This window comes from Physeter macrocephalus, chromosome 6 (genome assembly GCF_002837175.3).
Source record: "Physeter macrocephalus isolate SW-GA chromosome 6, ASM283717v5, whole genome shotgun sequence".
Classification (NCBI taxonomy): domain Eukaryota; kingdom Metazoa; phylum Chordata; class Mammalia; order Artiodactyla; family Physeteridae; genus Physeter; species Physeter macrocephalus.
Genome location: NC_041219.1, coordinates 49,591,115 through 49,614,466, shown reverse-complemented (window position 1 = coordinate 49,614,466; position 23,352 = coordinate 49,591,115). Strand labels below are relative to the sequence as shown.

Sequence of the window (23,352 nt, the reverse complement as noted above, 5' to 3'; positions counted from 1 at the left end):
TATACAATGGAATATTACTCAGCCACAAAAAGAAACGAAATTGAGGTATCTGTAGTGAGGTGGATGGACCTAGAGTCTGTCATACAGGATGAAGGAAGTCAGAAAGGGAAAAACAAATACTATATGCTAACACATATATATGGAATCTAAAAAAAAAAAATTGGTATTGATGAACCTAGTTGCAGGGCAGGAATAAAGAGGTAGACATAGAAAATGGACTTGAGGACATAGGCTGAGAGGGCGAAGCTGGGGCGAAGTGAGAGTAGCATTGACATATATACACTACCGAATGTAAAACAGTTGGCCGGTGGAAAGCAGCAGCATAGCACAGGGAGATCGGCTTGGTGCTTTGCAATGACCTAGAGGGGTGGGACGGGGAGGCTGGGAGGGAGGGCTCAAGAGGGAGGGGATATGGGGACACGTGTATGCACACGGCTGATTCACTTTGTTGTGTAACATCAACTAACACAGTACTGTGAAGCAATTATACTCCAATAGTGATCTATTTAAAAAAAAACAAACTGAAATAGGTTCTCACGGTGTTTTCAATCAAAAGATAGCAAAAATATTCCATTTAAATTACCTTATGTCACAAAAGATGCATGAGCATAGAATCCAAAGTGAGGCTGCCCCACAGGGGGCCCAGCCCCCGGATTCAGTCACAGGGGCTCTGACTGCAGCCTCTCGAAGAGCCCAAGGGCTGAACCTGGGGGCAACTAGGGATCATGCAACCTCAAAGATTGACATCAGATGTAACAGACATAAGGACAATAAAGGTACAAGGTGTATCACTCAGATACACAGCAAAAATGTGAAATTTCACTTTCAAATATGTGTAAACATCGCAGGTGTAATCTGGAGTGAAAATCTCCTCCAGTACTTTGTACGTTGAAATTCTATCAGCCCATGGTGTGTTAACGTATATTTACTATTGAAGCGGTAAATTACTCGATGATTGGTGTGAACTGTTAATCTTATGTACAAGAATTGTTTCCTAAGTAGGGAACAGACTGATGTTAACAGAAATGCTGAGAGCACCCGCTCTTACCTCTGAACTTCTCTCTATGCCTCACCCATTACTCTGTCCCCAGTCTCGGGGCCAGGCTCGCCCGGCCCAGGCAGGAGGGCCCTTTCCTTTCCTCCCGACTTGTGCTGCAGCACGTGACTTGGTTTGGCCAATGAAATGCAGCCGAGCACCGGGGACCACTTTCTTTCGGAAGCACAACGAGCCTGTGAACAATCCCCAAAGATTTTCCCTCCATCACAGGAACTGGGCCAGCAAACTCCTGAAGGCGGCCGCTCCCTCAGCCTGAGTCCCCAGGTGAGGACAACACAGACCAGAGCCCCGCGCAAAGCCACAAAGGATGTGCCACGTGAGTGAGAAGCAAACGTGTGCTGCTTGAGCTGCTGAGGTTTACAGGCTGTCTGTTGGGGCTTAGGGTTAGGGTTAGGGTTAGGTCTGTCTGGCCAGCAACAGGGGTACCTGGCTTCCGCCCAACGGGGACTTTTACCCTCATCGCTCAGAGTCTGGCCCACATGCGCCTTCAATGCACCCCTGGTGCCAGGCCGTGTGCGCGGACGCTGCACGAGAGGGTTCAGATCTAACCCACCCCGAAGCAGCAGAGGACACAGCGTGCGCACTCAGGCAAGGAGTGGTGGCAGCCCACAGAGGAGAGGGCACTGGTGCTGATGCGAGAGGGAAGGGAAGGCGGGGGAGGCAGGAGCAACACAGAGGGAGTCAGGGGCACCGCAGGAGGCTGGCCCCTGCCCGGGACAGGGATGTGGGAAACAGGTCAGAGTGAAACAGCACAGCACCCAGCGCAGAATCCATCCACGGACGTCAGCGTCCTGCTGCGCACGGCAGGCAGACCTGCTCGCCCGGGGCGCACGCGCACCCCTCTGCTTACGGGTCCCCTCCAGGGTCTGCAGGCACAGGGAACAAGCACCGCAGGCCCCACACGCCCACCACTGCTCCAGCGTGTGTGAGCAGAACCTGAGGACGTGGTGAAGACCCTAGTGTTTGCGGGCTGCGGCCAATAAGACCAACCAACCAGTCTTTGTCTGTTGGAGGCCCTGAGGCTTGGACACAAACGACCACACGATGGTGGGTGGTCTCACGGAAGCACTGATGCTGCCTGGCGTTTCTCTGAACGAGAGCTCTGTGCACAGCCTTTCCCAGAAGAAGTCTGAGCATCGTGCAAGGCGGCCCCAGAAGAACAGAGGACCGGGAACCACATCTAACACCGAGGGCTCAAGCTATTTCTCCCCAAGAGAGAAGAAGAAACTACATTTGGTAAGAGATTAAGAAATCAGTGTTTTTTAAAAAAAGGTCTGAGGCTGCTTTTTGGACGAATGAGAGCTACATGAATACTGACTCCAGGCCACCCCCTTCCTCAAGGCCACACGCTGGCCTTTGTCAGATAAGCTCTGTCTCACCCGATTATCAGCAGCTGCTGCCCCTGGTCTCCCAGACTCAATCCCTCCACCTGCCCACCCGCAGCCAGAGTGCCCCGAAGAAACACCAAACGTCCCTCAGCTGGGCTACGAGGTGGCCTGCTGGAGGCTGACCGGCCTATGGAAGTAACACATTTGCACAAGAAGCGGCTTGCTCTGCTCCGGGGCCAAAATAAAGCGCAGTTTGACAGAAACAAGAAATCCCGAGCCAAGCCCTCGCCCAAAAAATGTGACCTAAGAATTCACCTTGTAGAGGCAGGTAACTGTTAGAAATGGGTTCTGCTAAGGTCGTAGCAGACACTCATCCAGAACTCCCAAATCCTTTCCAATTTCCCAAGAGCCAGTGCCTCATCTCCCAGACCTCAGACCCAGTCTCAGTATTTTCCCATTCTCGGTGGGATTTCGTCTTCCTGTGGTGATTTCAACTGGTTCTACTCCTAAGCTGCCCATATACCCACTCCTTTTCCCAATGACCACCTGACTCTCCCCAGGCTGGATGGGGTGCTGACCTGCCGATTTCCAAGGGCTCTGAGGTTCACAGTAATTGTGGCCCCCTGCTTATGCTGCAAGGGTAGGTGTGTGTGCTTCGTCTGCTTTCTTTCTTGATTACACAGCTTCTTGGAGGCAGTGAGAAACAATTCAGATTTAGGTGGCCTCTTGGACTTTCAAATTCATTCTTGAAGGGTATTTCTGCTGGATGTCGACACTACGGTGACAGTTATCATTCTTCCTGCACATTGAACGTATCTTCTTGTCCTTTTGTTGAGAAGACAGTTCTCAGACAGCCATTCTTAGAAAATAATCTCTTACTCTCGCTGCCTTAAGAGTTAGTCTTCAATTGAATTTTACTATGATGTGTTTACATACAGTTTTCTCTTTATTCTCCTGAAGAGTCAATGGGCTCTTCAATCTGTGAATTGGTTTATTTCAGTACTTTTGGAAAACAATGAATCATTATCTCTTCAGATTCTTACTCACTCTCCCTCCTCTCCTTCTATGACTCCAAATAAGTACACATGAGGCTCTCTAACCATACCTTCTATATCTCTTACTTTCTATATTTTGCATATTCTTATCTCTCCATGTTTTGTTTTGGCTATTTTCTTCCAACCCATCTTCCAGTTCACTAACTTTCTCTATAGCTATGTCTAATTTGTTAAATCTGCCCACTGACTTTTTAATTTGGTTACTGTATTTTTCATATCTTTTATGTAAAATCATATAGTTTCCCACTACCATGGCAAACATTCTCAAGATTCTCTTTTTTATATTTCTTCATACATAGTAAGGAGAATAGTTTCATGGTCTATGTGTAAGAATTACAGAAACTTAACATCTTGTGGGCCTGTTTCTGTTATCTGTTGTTTCTGTTTGTTCTCACTTAAGAACTCTTGAATGTGTGTGTATCTCTGACTATGTGTAGATCATTTTATGTGGAAAAAAAAAAAAAAGCAGAAACAATTTGAGGAAAAACTTTCTGGTAACCTCCTCCAGAAAAGATTTTTTTTTGCTTCTCCCAAGCACTCTACTCCAGTAGAGAAGTGCCGTAATCAAGGTTCAAACAACCCCGGTCCTCTCAGGTGATGTAAACCTGGCCTGCAAGACCGCACAAGGGCAGTTTCACTTCAGTTCCACCCTGACAGTTGGTCTTCTGGGTCTCAGAAAGTACCTGGGCATTTTCTGCACTCCTATCCTCAGGCAGGCTGCGGTTTGATCCTTTCCCTCCATGAAGCTGTCAAAACTACAAACCACGTTGGGATTCTTTCTTCTGGATTAGCAAGAACCCTCAGAACAACAGTGGCCTTCAGGGCTGGGCTCATCTCTCTGGTTCCAGCATTCTTCCAGAATCTGGCCAGGAAGTTCTTGTCTCCCTATTACCAGTTCAATGCTTTTATGAAATTTGTTTTCTTTTTACCTTCTTTGTTTTCTTTTTTTCTCTCTTTCATTCTTCCTCACCACCCCCCATTTGTTTGTTTGTTTGCTGGCTTTAAAAAACAATCTTATCCATTTTTTAGGTCTCTTCAGTGAGAAATCTGGTTGGAATTACCTAGCCCACCACCCCTGGCAGTGGAAGGTCCTCCTGCTCTCACCTTTGACATTGCCGATTCAGTGGCTCAAGGCTCCATCTCTCATTGAGTGGGAAGTTCTGAAAGCTCTGCCCCAAAGATTACAGACTCCCCTGGGGCTTCTCACTAGCCAGCTTACCTCTCTCGAGACAATTACCACCCACCGGGCGGTCTCTCAGGCTGCTGCCCATCACCTTCCTGCTCGGCCTCCATTACAGACATGACCCTCTGTCTTCAGTCACGCCACCTTCCTGTCTAGGGAACAGACTTTTTCTAAAGATTCGGGGGTAACAGAGAGTAGGGTACCGCACTACTCAAAATAGAAAACTACTTAAGAGTACTTTTCAGAAATCCTTTAGCCAGTTGTCACAGCTAGAAAATAAGACAGTGACTTTGACCCTCTCCTCATCTTCCCCACCCCCTGCTGCCCCCCTCCCCTCGCTGCCACCCTCCTGTACCCCTGGGCCTCTGCCTTCCTCTCCCTCTCCATTCTCTTCTGACTTACAACACGACTACTGGAACTCCAAAATTCCCCTCACTTTTCCTTGTGTAGCAATTTAGCTCTTTTCTAAACTATTCCCATCTGGGTCAAGCCCATAAAACCTCAGCTTTCTTAATAACAGGTCCATGAAATTGTGTTCCTTCACCAAATTGCCAAAAAGTTCTGAAATCAATGCTGTCCTTGCCCTGAAATGCAAAAATGGGGCAGTGGTTTTTTATTTTTTTTTTTAAAGCAATATTTTCCTCCTAGTGTATCCTGCCTTTAATAAAATCCTCGGGTCCCTGCACAGTCCCAAGACCACAAATTCTTTCTCCAGGAGGAGAGTGAGAGAAGGGGGCCTATGGACACTTCTCCCCGGGGCTGCTGAGGGGTAACAGCCCACACTCTGTCAATTCTGATACTTCCTGCTTGAAAAGCCTGGGAATTCTTCTGAGGCCACCACAGAAGTTCTTCCAGGATTCATTGGAAGAACAGTTACAAACAGATTACAAAGTCTAACCGATTACCGAAAAGAGCCTCCTATGTTGTGAAGAACTGGTCATTTAAACAAGACCACCACAGGATGAAAACGCCCTCCTCAGAAGCTGCAGGAAAATAAAAACGGGATTTACTGAAAAGCCCAGATCCGGTTGCGATTCCTCTGCTTGCTGCTGCTCTTTTAAACCATCACCCAGCAAACCTGTGATGTGCTTCTTCTAGACCACAGCACCAGAGAAGATCAACTCAACTATTTCCCAGACTGCAGCCCTGGAACAAATAAGCACCAACCGCAACTTTCCAACCTCCACAGAAATACAAAATCTGCCTTCTAGGAGACACGGGAGGAAAAGAGGAACTGCTAAGGAGGTGTAATTCACAGCTCCTGCAAATTGTATTTCAAAGAACAAAATGAGGCTGGGGGAAAGGTGTGAAACTGCCAGCAGGGAAAAAACCCAAGAGCGTCCAACAAAGATCTCCCCATGAAGTTAAGAATAAATGTACACACATGCAGTCACATAAGCCAAACACAGTACTCTGAATAGGTAGCTACAAAGCAGCTAAATATACTGAATCAAAGTATTAGTGGAAGAACTGTGTAGAACTTCATAATATGGAAATTAGGTAATAACCATTAGATGCAACTGAAAATCAGATTCAGTCAAGGAACAGAATGGAGTTGATAATTTGTATGACTCCATCCTGTAATGTCATTCAACCATTTCCCAGACCAAGTGCCTTTCTTGGGAAGATGATTACCGATATACTTTCTACTGCTGAAGGTACAGCAAGGGGAAGAGACACCGGGATATGCCTGTCCTTGGAAGGCGGCCCTGGAACGCGGGCGGCGTGTCTGCGTCTCAAGCAAAGTTCGATTTCTCTGCAGGTTCAGTGAAGTCACCCCCCCAAGCCCACCCCGGGCTCCTGATGACACAGCCTGTGTCTCCTCTGCACGTCACCACTGACCCACAAATCCATGCCCGCTCCTGCTTGGTATCCCTCTGTTAATGCTCTGTTCATTAATTTAACAAACTATCAGGAGAGTATGCCTGGAACGGGCAGCATTATCTCTCAACTTTAATTAAACTCTGCTATTGCAACGTGACAGTCAGCACATCATAGGGGGAATTAGTTTAAGGATGAGGGCAGAAAGGATTTCAACGCCCCCACTTAAACAGGAAAGCATAATCTAAAATGGCCACGCACATACTATAATTTTTCTCTAATATTAAAGATGTTATTTTCAGACCCGGTAATTAATTGGCTTCCGTAGAGAAATTACACCAGCACCCTTGATAGCAAAACGATGTGCAGAGGCACGAGAAGTGTGCCGGAGGACGGCCGTAAACACTCCGGCTGCCATCCAGATTATGACGATCACCGGGCTTAATAAGGAGTAAGGGCTGCCTGCTTCCAGGAGGCACTCATTACTTCCTGCAAAGCGACGGCACTGAATTCTGATTACATCGCCTTCGTCAAACGAACGGCAGCAGCTCCTGCTCCAGCGGCGGGTGGCCTCAGAAGGACGCGGGGAAGGCGCAGGCCCGGGCCCGCGGGCTGGGCGAGGACGGCACCCTGTCAGCCGATGGCCGGCGAGTCCTGAGCCTTCCACCAACCTTCTCCCCCGCCCCTCAGGGAAAGGGGAGCCCAGGAAGCTGGCTTACCATCGATCCGGCTCACGAGTTCTTCCAAGATTTTCACTTTCATCTGAATCCCAGGTTGAGCAAAGGTGTAGTTGTCCTAAGGGAAAAATAACAACGACTATCACATGCATGGAAAATAGAACCCGCTTTCCAAAGGGGAAAAAGGCAGCGGGAACAAAGGGGAACAGTTTCACAACATAACAGATTCACAAAGTGATCGACGCACGAGGCATTAGGCTGCGTTACACCACCAGTGTGCAGCACGAACCAGAAGGTGAAGCCCGACACCCGCTGATGTCAGACGGGAACACACCAATCTCAGGAATATTTAATGGGGCATGTCTATAGGTAAATGCAGATACGTACACTGAAACTGAACAAACAGCGCACTGAGGGCCAGAGTCCGCCGGAAGTTGCTCTGGCTGGCACAGGGGCAAAGGGCACTCGGCGCTGAGGGGAGCCGATGCGTGACAGCGACCTGGCAGTACCAGCGTCACGCCGGCCATCCCAGGGCCAAGGACATGGTCACCGTGTGAGCGCAGAGTGAACGTGGGACCTCAGCCTCAGTGAACTCAGGTGAAGACGTTCATAAACTAAGACAGGAAAACCAGTGTGGGCACTGGGCGGGGGGAGGGCGTCTCCAGTCGGCAGACCTGGAACGAGAGCCCAGCTCTATCACTGAGATGCTGTGGGCTCCAAGGCGGGCCATGCCCCTGGCCGAGAAGGGACCTAATGGTTATGCAAACAGCCAGCTGAAGGAAACACTCTCAAACCCGGGGTCTGCTTCCAAGTGGAGGGAACTCAGTTGGTGCCTCTCCTGCACTATCTCCATCCCCAGAAACACTCACCCCAAGAAGGCAACTTCAACTGCTAAGCCTGGGAGACCAAACAGCCAGTAGGTTCAGCCCTCCTTCCAGCTCTCAGAATCGGCTGAGCCCCAGGAAGGCTGCTCCCCCAGGGAAGGCTGCTCCCCCAGGAAGGTTGCTGCCACCCCGGGAAGGCTGTTCCCCCAGGAAGGCTGCTCCCCCAGGGAAGGCTGCTCCCCCAGGAAGGCTGCTCCCACCCCGGGAAGGCTGCTCCCCCAGGAAGGCTGCTCCCACCCCGGGAAGGCTGCTCCCCCAGGGAAGGCTGCCCCACCCCGGGAAGGCTGCCTGTTCCCCCAGGAAGGCTGCTCCCCCAGGGAAGGCTGCTCCCCCGGGAAGGCTGCTCCCCCCGGGAAGGCTGCTACTCCAGGGAAGGCTGCTCCCCCAGGGAAGCCTGCTCCCACAGGAAGGCTGCTCCCACCCCGGGAAGGCTGCTCCCCCAGGAAGGCTGCTCCCACAGGGAAGGCTGCTCCCCCGGGAAGGCTGCTCCCACCCCGGGAAGGCTGCTACTCCAGGGAAGGCTGCTCCCCCAGGGAAGGCTGCTCCCCCAGGAAGGCTGCTCCCACCCAGGGAAGGCTGCTCCCCCAGGGAAGGCTGCTCCCCCGGGAAGGCTGCTACTCCAGGGAAGGCTGCTCCCCCAGGGAAGGCTGCTCCCCCAGGAAGGCTGCTCCCATCCCGGGAAGGCTGCTCCCCCTGGGAAGCCTGCTCCCCCAGGGAAGGCTGCTCCCACAGGAAGGCTGCTTCCCCTGGGAAGCCTGCTCCCCCAGGAAGGCTGCTCCCACCCCGGGAAGGCTGCTCCTCCAAGAAGACTGTTCCCCTCCACCCCCAGAAGGCTGCTTCCTGGTACAGCTCTGATACACGTGAGGGGGTCCTGCCCAGGCCCAGCGTGGGCTCTGACAGGGTGGGTCAGCCTGAATGATCCTGGGATTCAGTCAGCCAGGTTATTTGGCTCTCACACTAAGACAGGATTTCAAGCTTCTCATTTAGAAGAAAAAAGTTATTCTTTGGCCATCTGCCACTATTTTATTTCTCAATTTGTTCAAAACCCAGGTAGGGGAGATGAGCTCTCTTGAAAATCCAAATAATAAGAAAAGAATGACACCCAACAGTCTAAAAAAAAAATCTGTATTGTGAAAGGACCTGAGAAGATTGACAGGCGTGGCCTTGGCATCTGGATTCAGGCAGGGGGCGGGGGGCAGAGAAGACTACCCTTCAGAAGGGGCACAGTGTGGCCGGCTGAGGACGGCCCCGCTCGGTAGCCAGGAAGCCTTTGAAGGGCACACCAGGGACATTCCAGAGCCAGAGGCTGAGCTGGAAGGTGTGAGGAGAAAAGAATGTTCTGTGGCCTCAGGAGAGGCACTTGGCACTCAGGCCACCCAGCAGGGCTCCACCAGCGCCCCGATCAGACCGTGGGTTCTGCCCGCTTCAGGCAGGGGCGCCAGCCCCAGCATGCCATCCAAACCCGCGCCAGCAACACACCCGGCACGGAAAACATCTGCTGAATAAATGTATGACTAGGCAGGCAGAATAGGAAGCAAATAAGAATGCGGTATATTTACAGAAACAGTAACAGTCATACTATTAACAATACTCCACGAAAAGTAAACATGCATATCCTTTCAAACTGAGATTTGATTTTGTGTCTTTAAGAAACGATAGAATATGTAAAACTTATGGGTCAGAGGGAAGGAAGGAAGGTCTGAAGAATACAACGACCTTTTGGGAAATGTTTTACAGGAGGTGAAGTCCATAGCAGACGGACTTCACCTTTCTGCTTACCTTTTTACAGAAAAAAATCAAAAAATGCACGCCACGCTTGCCTCGATTATGCTGCCCTTGCTGCCTCACCCTCCAGCAATAACAAACAGCATTTTCTGTGCTCTTCAGAGGACAAGCAGAATCAACTCTTCTGAAGGAGCATTTCAGAGAGGAGCTGGAAGATACACCCATATCGGCTTAGCCGGAAGGACCCCAGCACCCGTCCACTAAAACTCCCAGCTCCCAGAGAACCGAGGGTCCTTCTTGCCTCTGACTAGAGGCTGTGCCCCCAGACCAGAGATTCAAGTCCTCAGCGAGTCCCACACCCCTTTCCTGGCCAGTCTCGCTCTGAGAAAGCTGCTTTCTTAGGCTCAAACCACGCCTGCCTCCCTCACCTGCCCTGGACCTGCGTCTGGAACAGCTCAGCACTACAAGGCCCCATTTCAGGCACCCTGATGATCCCATCGGTGCAACTGATGCGTCAATCCATACAAGACAGAACCCAGCAGCCTGCGAGCTCTTCCCTCCTGCAGTACACACCGCCTGAGTGCCTCACGCGTGAGACACCACCCCGAGGCCGGAGCAGAGCCGGCTACGGAGAAGCAGGCCGGAGGCTGCCATCCTGAGACGGGCCCGTTTGCAAGGTCGGCCCTCCCTCAGCCAGCGCCTGGGACCGAGGGTTTCGGGTGCTCCCACCCCTCCCGAACCAGTAAGAATGGCTCGCTGGCCTCAGCCGAGCACTGTGCTTTAGGCCAAGCTCCTGCTTTCCTGCCGGTCCGTGCCAGGCAGAGGTACCTGTGTGAGCAGCCTCGGTACAGACCCCGGGCGCAGAGCCCCTACCGAGCTCCTGGCAGGCGGTGACAACTCGTCGCTGAGGAGTCAGGCGTCTCCTGCGACTCCACCAGGGCAGGACTCCGGGCAGCTGGCGCCCGGGTCCCCCTGGGCCTTCCCCCTTGGCCGCTGCCGCCTCACACGACCGCGCTGGGAGGAATCACGGCCGGGAGCCCAGCCACGTGCTGGGAGTCACGGGACCCGGGGGCAGTCCTGGGCCTCCCAACACAGTTGGGCAGGAAAACAGCACGGGCCTTCTGTCCAGAGACGACGGCCTGGTCGTTAAGCAAACGTTCGTCACGCAGGCCACGCAAATGCGCGTGGGGGCTCGCGGTGCCCTGGGGAGCCCGGCCGTCGTGGCACAGAACGGGGGTCTGACCTGAGGACCACGCGGAGGAGGCGAGGCCCGGGCCGAGACGCAGGGAGAAGGAAGCTATAGGCACACTCCAGGCGTGGAATGAGGGCCAGCGCGGCGGGAGAGGCCGCAAGGAAGCCGGGGTTGACGGGAGAAGACCATTCCGAGGCTGGAAGGCCACGTGGGGCGCGAAGGGTGAGACCCCAGCAAAGCTACAGAACGAAGCTACTGACACGGAAATGGGGAGCCACCACAGTTACGAGATCTGCGTTTGGAAAAGATGACCCTGGCCGTAAGGTGGGGCGTAACAGAAGGGGCCAGAGAGGATGCAAGAGGTCAGCTGCAAGAGGCCAAAGCCAGAATCCGGGCAGGAGAACCATGAGAGCACCCCACTGGTGACGCAGTCGACCCAGGCTGTCCAGGCCGCATTCAACGGACTGCACTGCTTCGTTTTGTGAACTTGAACGTAGGGCTTCTCACTTATTCCTGTGAGCTCGTTGGTTTGGTCGGCTCTCAGCTGGAACCGCAGGCAGTGGAGCTCATTCTACACCTTGATCGTGTCATCGATCACATTAGCTGTCCTTCCAAGCGGAGAGGCGGTAGGTAAACTCACACCCTCCACGTCTTCGCCACGGTCTCTGGGAAGAGGGGAGAAGGACGAGGACAAGGACAGAGCTCCGGGGCACGCTTCTCAGATGGAAGAGCATTTAAAAATCTATCAAGCCAACTCTTTTCCCACCCGCGAGCCTAGTTTCTCTGACCTTCTGTTTCCTCAGCTGTAAAATGGTGAGGAACGGCTCCTTCCCAAGGCGCTGGGGGTGTGAAGTGAGTTGCTGTCTCTCAAGGAGCCCAGACAGCATCCACACCAAGGGTGAGCCTGCCCACCCACCCGCCCACCCCTTCCACAGCTTCCCCGGTGACATGGGACATGGGACGTGGTGAAGGCTGAAGGCTCCCTCAGCCCTGGCAGAGCAGCCAATGCTGTAAACCGCGGGGGAAACAGGGAAATGCTGAATGCCTGCGTTCAGACACGGGCCTGCCAGCAGAAGGTGGTGTAACAGTAAGGTAGAGGTAGACGGGCCCCTGGGCTGGACAGCTGGAGTCTGTCAGGCGGAGTAAATTGGAGCTTTGTTTCCCCAGACACTCCAAGGCCAAAGTTAACAGCAAGAGCTGAGGTCTGCCAGAGTAAAGAGATAAGATGACCATTCCTGAGGTCAAGGAAACCTCCCCGACTGCACATGCGCAGAAAGGCTCCTTGGGGGTCAACAAGGAGGGGGCGCCACCCCATAACAGGTGATGCTAAGGCCGTCCCATAGGCCTCTGGGCTGAAATCCCATCTTGGAAAAAAGTGGCGCCCGCATGCTGGGAAGGGTCCTAGGGCAGGTCACGTGTGGAAAAAGAAACCAGATGATTGGCCAAAGGTAAACAGAGACCCGGAAGAACTGCCCTGTGTGAATGACTCCACCACCTCTTTACTGGGCTCCTCCTCATTACGGGGGACGCCCACACCCTTTCTCTCCGGGTGTGCGTCTCTGCCCTGCTTCTGTCTTAACTAAGCAAACTGTTTCTCTGTGTGCTCTCCCACTTGTTGTCGTGCTGTGTCTCTAATAATAAGCTTTGTACCTGTTTTTACAGTTTCTGCCTCCTTGAGAAATGCATTTTTCAATGGAGGCAAGCGCCACGGCAGCTTTGCTTCTAGCCTCTACCCCTAGCTGGCCTAGTGGCTGGGGTTCCTGGTTTTCACCCAGGCTCCCCAGGTTCACTTCCTGGGCAGGGAACTAAGATCTCGCTTCAAGCCACTGCTCACTGCTGTCTCGCCAAGATCAACAGTATCTGAAGGGAGTATAGGTAAGTTATAAATACGTGCTATAAAAAGTAACCACTAACTAAAAGAAAGGTGGGGAGAGGAGAGATGGCCGATAAGCCAGAGTGAAAACTAACAAGAATAATAAGGAAGGCTCCCTGAGTGAAAGGAGCCGGTCTCAAAAGACTACACACTGTGCGGTTCCACGGAAATGACATTCTGGAAGAGGCAAAACCACAGAGACAGTGAAAAGACCAGTGGTTGTCAAGGGTGCAGGGAGAGGGAGGGCTGAACAGGTGGAGCACAGAGGATTTCTAGGGCAGTGAAACTACTCTGCATGATACCATAATGGTAGATACATGTCGTTATACATTTGTCCAAACCCACAGAATGTACAGCACAGAGAGGGAACCCCAGTGTCAACTATGGACTTTAGTTAATAATGACATATGGATATTGGCTCATCAACTGTAACCAAGGCACCACACGAACGCAAGATGTCAATAACAGGAGAAACCTTGTGTGTGTGAGGTGGCAACAGAGTATATCAAACTCTCTGTACTTTCTGCTCAGTATTTCTGTAAACCTGAAACTGCCCTAAAAAACAAAGTCCATTAATTTAAAAAGTACCCAATGCATGCAAAAGAAGGGAGGAAAAAGGGAGGAAATAAGATGAAATGAATAGAAAATAAATAGCAAAATGGCAGCGTAAACTCCAGCCATATAAATAATTACATGAATGTAAATGAACTAAACACACACTGAAAGGGTAGGAAAGCAAAATCCAACTATAAGCTGCCTACAAGAAATGTGCTTTAAATAAGAAGACAAAAATAGATTAAAAGCAAAGGGATGGAAAAGACACACCAAGGAAATACTAATCATAAGGAAGATGGAATGGCTATATTAATATCAGAGGAACTGGAATCCAGGACAGGGGATATAACCAGAAATAGAGGAATATTTCATAACAATAAGCATATAAATTCATCAAGAAAACATAATCATCCTACATGTGTGTGTATCTAATAACCAAGATTCAAACAACATAAAGCAAAACCTGACAAAATTCAATTGTATTTGTACAAACTATCAGTACAAATCAAAAAAACAAAATTTACCAAGAAAGCTATACCATTTAAAGGAGCATCAAAAAAAAAAAAATCTAGAAATAAATTTAACAAAAGATGAGCAAAACCCATACACTGAAAACTATAAAATGTTTATTAGGGTAAGTTAAAGAACATTTAAATAAATTTAAAACTATACCATGCATGCTTACGGATTAGAATAAATTAACACTGTTAATGCTGTGAATTCTGGGACAACTGACACATAGATTCAAAATATAATTCCATTCTAAATGCCAGGCCATAAGGCTTTTTTGGTAGGAAATGGCTAATGATAAACTTTATATAAAAATGCAAAGGACGGGCTTCCCTGGTGGCGCGGTGGTTGAGAATCTGCCTGCTAATGCAGGGGACATGGGTTCAAGCCCTGGTCTGGGAAGGTCCCACATGCCGTGTGGGAAGATCCCACATGCCGTGGAGCAACTAGGCCTGTGAGCCACAATTACTGAGCCTGCACGTCTGGAGCCTGTGCTCTGCAACAAGAGAGGCCGCGATAGTGAGAGGCACGCGTACCGCAATGAAGAGTGGCTCCCGCTTGGCACAACTAGAGAAAGCCCTCGCACAGAAACGAAGACCCAACACAGCCAAAAATAAATAAATTAATTAATAAACTCCTACCCCCAACATCTTCTTTAAAAAAAAAAAAAATGCAAAGGACCAAAAATACTCATGACAATTTTTTTTACAAAAGAACACACTTGGAGGACTTTACCGAACTCCAAGAAAAGCTACAGCGCGTACCGCAATGAAGAGTGGCTCCCGCTTGGCACAACTAGAGAAAGCCCTCGCACAGAAACGAAGACCCAACACAGCCAAAAATAAATTAATTAATTAATAAACTCCTACCCCCAACATCTTCTTTAAAAAAAAAAAATGCAAAGGACCAAAAATACTCAAGACAATTATTTTTTTAACAAAAGAACACACTTGGAGGACTTTACCGAACTCCAAGAAAAGCTACAGTAGTGAAGACAGTACGTACTGGCATAACAACCCATTAACAGATTAATGGAACATGATAGAGTGTCCAGAAATAGACACACATGTATACAGTCATTTGATTTTCAGAAAAGGTGCCAAAGCAATCTACTCTGGAAACATAACAAAACTGTTCAACAAATGGTGCTGTGTTAACTAGGAAATCTATATTTTAAAAAAGAACATGGTGCCTTCCTCACACCACACAGAAAAATTAAGTCAAGCTAGATGACAGACCTAAAACTAAAAACTAAAATTATAGTTTCTAGAAGAAAAACATAGGAGAATACCCTGGCATGCTGGGAGAAGGAAAAGGCTTTTTGGTTAGGACACAGACAACCGTTACCACAACAAATAATAATAAAAAATTAGAATTCAACAAAATTAAAATTTTCTGCTCAGCAGAAGACATTTTTTAAAAGTAAATTGAGGGACTTCCTTGGTGACGCAGTGGTTAAGAGTCTGCCTGCCAACACAGGGGACGCATGTTCTAGCCCCTGTCCGGGAAGATCCCACATGCCGCAGAGCAACTAAGCCCATGCGCCACAACTACTGAGCCTGCGCTCTAGAGCCCGCGAGCCACAACTACTGAGCCCACATGCCACAACTACTGAAGCCCACACGCCTAGAGCCCGTGTTCCGCAACAAGAGAAGCCACCGCGATGAGAAGCCCACGCACCACAACAAACAGTAGCCCCTGCTCGCCGCAACTAGAGAAAGCCCGCGCGCAGCAGCAAAGACCCAACCCAGCCAAAAATAAATAAATAATTTTTTAAAAGTGTAAACTGACAAGCCACAAACCTGGGAAAAAATATTCTCGTTCCCTCTCTCGATATGGATACAGATATAGGTATATAGACACCGTATGGTCAGGCCACTCGGGATGGCTGTTCTCTTGCTCTCTGTACATCCCTGCTGGACCAGCGCCTGCTTCACCTACACCTGCTCATGTGACTGACCTTCCTTCACACTTGCCCCAGGCCCCAGCTAGTGACTGTTCTCATCAAAGGGTCCATGAGGGGCGTGCCTCTCTGCTGGTTTCCCTGGTAACTGACAAGCCTACCTGAGGTCAATTCCCCCCTAAAACTGGCAACGCCCCCTGCCCCCGGGAGTGAAGACAGCCGCCACGTCCTGCCCACCGCCCGCCGCACGTGGTGAGGCATTGCTCCAGGAGCTAAGCTCGCCCGTCCCTTAAACCGCTGATGTCTCTGTTGCTGACTCCAGGCTCTTTCTTCACTCTTAAAGCTGGGCAAGTACAAGCCTTGCAAGCCTGTGGAGTGCAGCCCAACAATATAGATACACAGATACACACACACACACACACACACACACACACACACACACACACACAGAGACACACAGGACTGCTAACCAGAAGAAATAAAAACAGGGCTGCGCAACGCTGGTGAGGATGTGGAGCAGCCAGACCTTACTGCTGATGGGTTTACGAAATAGCGTAACCAATTCGGGGGAAAGACCTGGATGTTCTTCATAGAAACGAAGTATAGCCCTACGCCATTACCCAGCAAGTCCACTCCTAAGTATTGACCCAAGAGACAAGAAACACACATCAACAAGAGGACGACTACATGAGTGTTCACGGAAACTTCACTCCTAACGGCCGAAGACTGGAAACGGCCTTGGCTTCCACCAACTGGAGGATGTTTAACCAAACGGTGATAGAGTCACACGATGGAGCACTGCTTTGTAATTAAAAGGAATGAACGATTCATCCAGGCAACAACATGGATTTCACTGTTTTCAACGCCACTGTAAATTGAATTTTTTTTAGGCTTCAATTTTACACTGGCGCGCCATAACTCACTCTTAATGAATCTTCTGCTTCAGCCCAGTAACCCACACATTCTTGTCTACTTGATAAACGTTTCTAAGATGTTGCCAAGAGTCCTCACTGTTATCGACTGGAGCTCTGAAGGTGCTTCCACCCTGCGCGTGACGCATCTGGACGTGAGCCGGGGAGGTGCCACGTGGAGCGGGCGCTCAGCCGTTCACTGCCCACCGCGGGCCGGGCACAAGGTCTGGCTCTGCGCCCTCCTCCTGCTGCCCCGCTGCCCTTTCCAGCCGGAGACTCCTGAGGTGCACAACGAAAGCCACGTCAAGGCCACGTGAGCATCCTCTCCACCACCTTCTCAAGCAACGCACCGGCCCTTTGTTCTCTTTCCTGGGAGTCTGGTTGGGAGGTGGCAGCAGATCGAGGTTCTGGCTCCTTCTGAGGAGCCTGGGCCACCTTCTGAGCGTGCCTCGGGCCGCTCTCCTTTTCGGAGCAGAACCTTCTCCAAGGGCTCCCTGCGCAGGCTCTGGTTCCCTGTGATACGTCGTCCCTTTTCTCCCCGTGGCTAACTCACAGCAGCTGTATTTGAGGGACCACCCCGCCCCCCGCAAGACAGTGTCCCCTCCAGCCCCCCAGTCACAGGTCTGGTCATTCTCGGCCTTTCTCTGCCAGTCGCTACACCACCACATTTCCGGCCCTTTCTCCGGCAAGTTCCAAGATAATATCGTCACTTTCCCCAATATTCCCATCCCTTCCACGCCAGCAACCAGTTCTTAGAATCGAGTAATTCTTTTCCCCAAGGAAAGAAAATGTAAATGACTAACTATAAAAAGCAACAGTTCTTTTCTACTCAAAGAGGCTGTCCTGCTAAGTAATGAATCTGAGAGTAATAGTATGACTGCAGGGCAGGCAAGTATGGAAGCCGTAACTCAAGAGGTGAGAGCTCCCCGACAACCCTGGCGTCGTGTCGTTAGTGAAATGAGAAAGCTGGCAAAGGCCCAAGAATAATCCCCAAGAAGCCAGAGAAGGGCTCGCCCACCTGGACCGGGACCTGGGCCTGCCCTGCCCCGGCGCCACAGCAGAGGCCTTCGAGCAGCTTCCTCCCTCAGAAAGTACACGGGCACTCTCCTCCTCGGCCCCAAGGCCCAGGTCCTGCTGGCCTGTCGCAAGGCGGTCCTTTGTAAAGAAGCAGCCCATCAGCTGGGCTGGCTCAGACGGCCTTTGGTGACCTAACCAAAAATCACCTCCAAAGGCGGCATTAGAAAGACACAATCCGCGAAACCACTGGAAGAAAGAACGGCCCACCAAATTTTTTTTTTGGCCACGCTGCGTAGCTTGTGGGATCTTAGTTCCCTGGCCAGGGATTGAACCCAGGCCCATGGCGGCGAATGTGCCAAGTCCTAACCACTGGACCACCAGGGAATTCCCCCACCAAATTATTTTCAAAAATTAAATCTCTGGCTGGACTCCTCACGTCGTACCTGAGGACAAGCGACCTCATCATGAGACCCGCGTGTGGCTCTATGCCGCCAACGAGACGCGAAAGCCCGCGTCAGGGCCCTTCACCTCACGTTCCCAACGGCCCCTGGCCACGCAGTCAACTCACGATGCCCAGGGTCCAAGGAGCAGGACACGGGCAGAAAGACCCTCTGTTGTAGGATCCCAAGTCCCAGGGCACAGCTCCCCCAGTCCCAGTCCCGGCCGACGTTCACTCGTGGCGCGCTTTCTCCGTCTTGTACTTTTCCTCTTGCGAGCTCACCCTGGGGGCCTCTCCATGAGAGCATCTCTCCCTGCGGGGCTGCAGCTCCCACGGTGCTCAGCCAACCGCTGGGCTCCCTGGGACCCTTTCAGGCAGCCTGTGAGGTCCAAACTGCATTCATAACGATACTGAGACATCATCTACCTCTGTCGCCGTGTTGGCATTTGCTGTCATGCTACAGAAGTGGTGGCAAGTAGACGTGCTGGCTCGCGGCACGGACCAAGGCAGCGTCCACAACCGTACTCAATGCCACACATTCGTGGTTTAAAAAGAGGCAGTTTCACTTAAGGATGTCCTGGGTGACACAGGAAAAGTTTCCTAATCTTATGATTAGTGTTGGGTTAAATCCTGACCCTTGATAAACATCTTTTCGGTATTCTATGGGAAAAATGGGAAGAACGTGTAAAGCTCTGGAGACGTGCACCCAAAAACATTGATTTCTTCCAGAAAACCAATTTTTGGTGCAATTCTCTGAGCTGAGAGCAGAACTGGATACATTTTCCAAGAGAAAACATACCTGAAAGAATGACCAACAGGCAAACCGGTTATTCAAACTTGGGTAACTGGCAGACGTTTTCTCAAAAGTGAACAAAGTTACCCTGTCACCTCAAGGGAACCAATTCACAGTGTTTGCTGCCAATAATAATATTTGTACTTTTAAGCCAACATCTGGACTTTAGAGAACTTTTATCCACCACTCTGGGCTTGACAGTTCCTTATGAGATGGCGGTTAACATTAACAAAGGTGAGTTTTGGATACTGTATGATGAAACACACCAACGTTTAGAAGATCTGCCTACCTCGGGCATCCAGGATTTTCCAGTGACCAGCGTCTGATGTGACAGAACCATGCGTGTGTAAAAGACCTATTCCAAGTGCAAGACACGTCAATGGATTTTATTGTGACTGAGCACAAAATGTTCACTGATACGGCTTCACATTCACACTGCCAGTGACCTTTAAGAAACTACCATCTGTTCGGCTGTGGTACAGTATTAAAGGGAAAACATCCACAATCGTCTCAAAGGGCTGTTAAAATACTTCTCCCTTTTCCAACTACATACCTGTGAGAGGCTGGGTTTTCTTCATATACTTCAACCAAAAAAACATATTACAACAGTTTGACTGGAGAAACACATGAGAATTCAGCTGTCTTCTGTCAAGGCACATAAAGTGAAACCATGCCTTTCTTCTCACTGAACATTTTTGTTTTGGAAAATATTCATTTATCATAAAAATATGTTATTTATGATAGCATACAATGGGTTTATGACACCTGGTCCATGTCTCCTCTCGATTTCAAGTCAGTTCATATCCTCCCACTTATCCACACTACAATGGTGAGAGTACTTGCACACACTGCAAAGTCCCCCACGGAGCTCGCACGGGGTCACGGGGGATGGCCTCACCTAAGGGAATTACGGAAGAGCCCCCCAAACTCCCCGGATGCTGGTAATGGGCATCGCTAAACGCCTGCTCACGTGAGGATCACGTGGAATCCGTCGTGAGCACGTGACACAAAGACAGACGGCTGCCGTTGGCCTGGCGTGCGTGGTAATCACACACACACACACACGCACACACACGCACACACACTCACATACACTCACACACACACTCAAACACACACACACACACGCACACACACACACACACGCCAGAGAAGCATTATGCCTTCCAGGCAGCACCCTTGTCAAGAAACCATTTCATCAGACAACAAATCTCGGGTGAAAAATGAAAAGCCAGCATCGGTTTCATCGTACAGCTGATTTTATTTACAAATAGAAGCCGGATAATCTTGTATTTAAATAGCAGAAGTTCCATCACTCATGATCAGAAAAGTGACATCTGAAATTTATAAAAAGTTTCAGATTATGATTCAATCTCCTTTCCAAGGAGGAAAAGAGTCTTAAGTTTTGGGAGAAAGACTGAAAACTATGAAAACATTAGCAGGGTAGAGAAATGACGAATTGATGCTGGGGCCAAAATCTGCCGCCAGCAGGCACATTTTTCTTTACAAGATACAAAATCAGTCAGGAGGCATTCTGATGGGCTCTCAGATACAAGCTTTCTATTGTTCAACTCCAGAAAGGGCTTCTGCTTTCTCTCTGTCAATTCCTAAGTTATCGAGGGGAATGGGAACCCACACAGTTTTCTTCAACAGAATCGTCCTAGCGGATTTATTCAAATTAAACCTCAGGGCCTCATGCAGTCTTCAGACGACATCTTGGAAGAACCTTGCTTGGACCATTTCCAACCGAGCAGCTTCGCTGAGGCCTCTCCAGCGGGCGGCGTCAGGAAAACGCCTGCTATGACAACAGCTCAGGAAAAGGCAAAGTTGGCGGGAGACGCCTGTGACGAGTGCATGCGCAACACCGCTCCTCTCTCTCCAGGTGGAAGGGCCCTCCTCACCTGGGACAAAGGGACCCTGGCAGAACCCAAGGCCCCCGCACAGCCTCCGTCCTGCGGCGGCCGTCTTTGGGCCGTCCTCCAGCGAGCGACCAGAACGAACCTCAGACCACAGCCCTGCCCCGGGCTCCTCCCCGCACTGTTGGCAAATTCACGGTCCCCCTCCAGGTGCCACTCTGCCCCGCACGCGTGTCCTCAGAGCGTGGTGTACGCCTTGAGCCGCAGCGCTCACACCTCTCCCCTTCACCCCACGGTGAGCCCGGGAGCTCGGCCCCGGATCCCTTCTCCCGCCCCAGAGCGGGTGCAGCCCCGGCCCCAGGCAAGCGTCTGGGAAAGCTGTGTGGGCACCAGACAAGCCGAAAATGGCGCACAGTTGGCTCGAGGGCCGTCTACCTACCGCGGCCACTTCCCGCCACACGCGAGGCTCCAGCCGTCTTCCTGCTCTTGACCTGCCAACGTCCTCCTCCCCGGGCACTGTGTTATGAGTCTCCCCCTGATTTAGGGGGACGGATGATCCCGTAAAACCATCCCAGGCCCCGGAAGACTCTGGCTTTCCAGGGAGAATCCCAGCCAGGGGCCCAGCTGACACGAGGTCCGGCGGAAGCCCCACCCACGGGGGGGCAGGATGCCCTCCAGCTCACGCTTCCCTCTGGGACCCGGCGGCGTCACTGGTCCTCCAGCGCTGAGATCCCTGACCCGAGGCGGGCGGGGATGGTGGGGCTGGCGCTGACGGGCCCCAGTGTCACGGGGGCGGGGCCAAGGCCTTAAGTCTGACGCCCTTTGAGAGGCGGGTTCCTCTGAACACAGTTCACGAAGACAGCGACGCCCCGCGCTGGGGGGCAGAACCACAGTCACCGGCGGCCGAGTGGGTGGGGGAGGGGGGGTTGGAATACCCGCGGGGGTCGGACTCTGCAGGGGGGGCCCGGCCCCTCCGGGCCCTGCACTGTGCCCTCCAACCGGCTCCAGAGGCACGTGTGCGCCCGCGGACACACGGTCCCCCTGCGGAGTAGGAACTCCGCCAGAGGGACGCCACGGGGTGGCGCTGCCTCCGGGGGGCTCACCTGGATGCCGTCCAGCAGCCGGCTCATGCACCAGTACGTGTCGGCCTCCACGTTGCGCAGCGCGTCCGCAGGCACGCAGGAGACGTCAGCGGCGTCCACGTCCTCCTCATCTGTGCCGCGGGGCAGGGGGAAGACAGGAGCCGTTAGCCCACGGGGTGAACGGGGATGCGCGCTCCGCCGGCGGGCCCCACCTCCCCACCCCCGGCCCGTTTTCCTCGCTCCAGCTAGATGACTTGGCATCTTCCACCTCCTCGCTTAATGGTTCTCAATTTTAATACCTAATTAGTTGCAGATAATTCATATTCTGAATCCTCTCCAATTAATTAACATAATTAGCATATTGTAAATCACCGCTTCTCAGGCATTTCACATCCTAATAAGAGAGGACCTAAAATATCAATTTATGACTTATTCCTCACTGAGGTCTGAACGTTTTTTCCTAAGATTTCTAAAATTCTGCTCCTCATATATTCACATATTCATTCAGTAGTAACCCCTCTAGAAACCCGTTTCCAAGGTTAGAGTTCCCAAAACCACACCGCGTAAATACTTCTATGCTCTGAGCAAACACCAAGAAAGCAGAAACACAGATGTGTCGGAAAGAAAGAACAGGCAATGGCGCTCTAAATAATTTCCTCCTCCAAGCATAAAAAATCTAATGAGAAAGCGTAACTTAAAAGCTTTAAAATGCAAAACAGATGCCTAATTGAAATGGCTTATCAGACATTTGGAGAAATTAACTTTCGATCCTTATAAAAATTGCTATCATCCAACATAACACTCATAAAAAATTTTTTTTTAAACTGTGCACCCTATTCTTTTAATTTTATTTACTTTTGTTGTATTTTGCAAATGTGCATGGCAACTTTGCAAGGAAAATGTTCTTCAAGAAAAGAAACATTTCAGCCCGGAATATATTCAGAAAGTTTTAAGTGGGTAAAAATGACCATAATCATAATAATGATAACTGCTAACATTTACTGAGTGGTTATTAGATGCCAGGCACTCTTCTTCATGTTTTAAATGCATTAACTCTATTACGGCCACCATCGCACCCCTTGGGAAATGGGGTACAGAGAAACAACAAGCCGGCCCGGTGGCGGCCAGGTAAGGAGCGGGGTCAGGGTGTGGACCCGCCATCCGTCCCGGAGCCCGGGCTCGTAACCGCTCCCACAGAGCAGGCCGGCCCTCCGCACCTGTGCGCACCTCACACCCGGGCTTCGATCGCTTCCCCAGCAGCAGCCCGACACGGCCTGACTCCCACCAGGTGCTGGGCTGGGAGAGCCGCCTGTGAACACCCTCCCACTCCGTCCTCTGTTCACAGCGGAAATCAGAAAGTAAAAACAGGGAGGGTCCTTCCAGGCCAGCACCCCGAAGGGTAACCAACCAGCTGGGGCCTCCGTGGGGGGCCTCAGGAGCCCAGACAGGAGGCCACGCCCCCCCCCCCCCCCCCCACCCACCCCCCCCCGC

The 23,352-nt window shown here is 51.1% G+C and overlaps 1 protein-coding gene across 1 annotated transcript in view; it reads right to left on the bottom strand.

Moving 5' to 3' along the window:
• The window catches only part of TBC1D22A (TBC1 domain family member 22A), a 299,657-nt gene that overhangs the window by 109,595 nt on the left and 166,710 nt on the right, over positions 1-23,352 (bottom strand). The window contains exons 9-10 of the mRNA XM_028491478.1: positions 21,883-21,992; positions 7,164-7,239 (exon numbers count right to left, since the gene is read on the bottom strand). Coding sequence (XP_028347279.1) covers positions 7,164-7,239; positions 21,883-21,992 — 186 coding nt within the window. The remainder of the gene's footprint in view (positions 1-7,163; positions 7,240-21,882; positions 21,993-23,352) is intronic.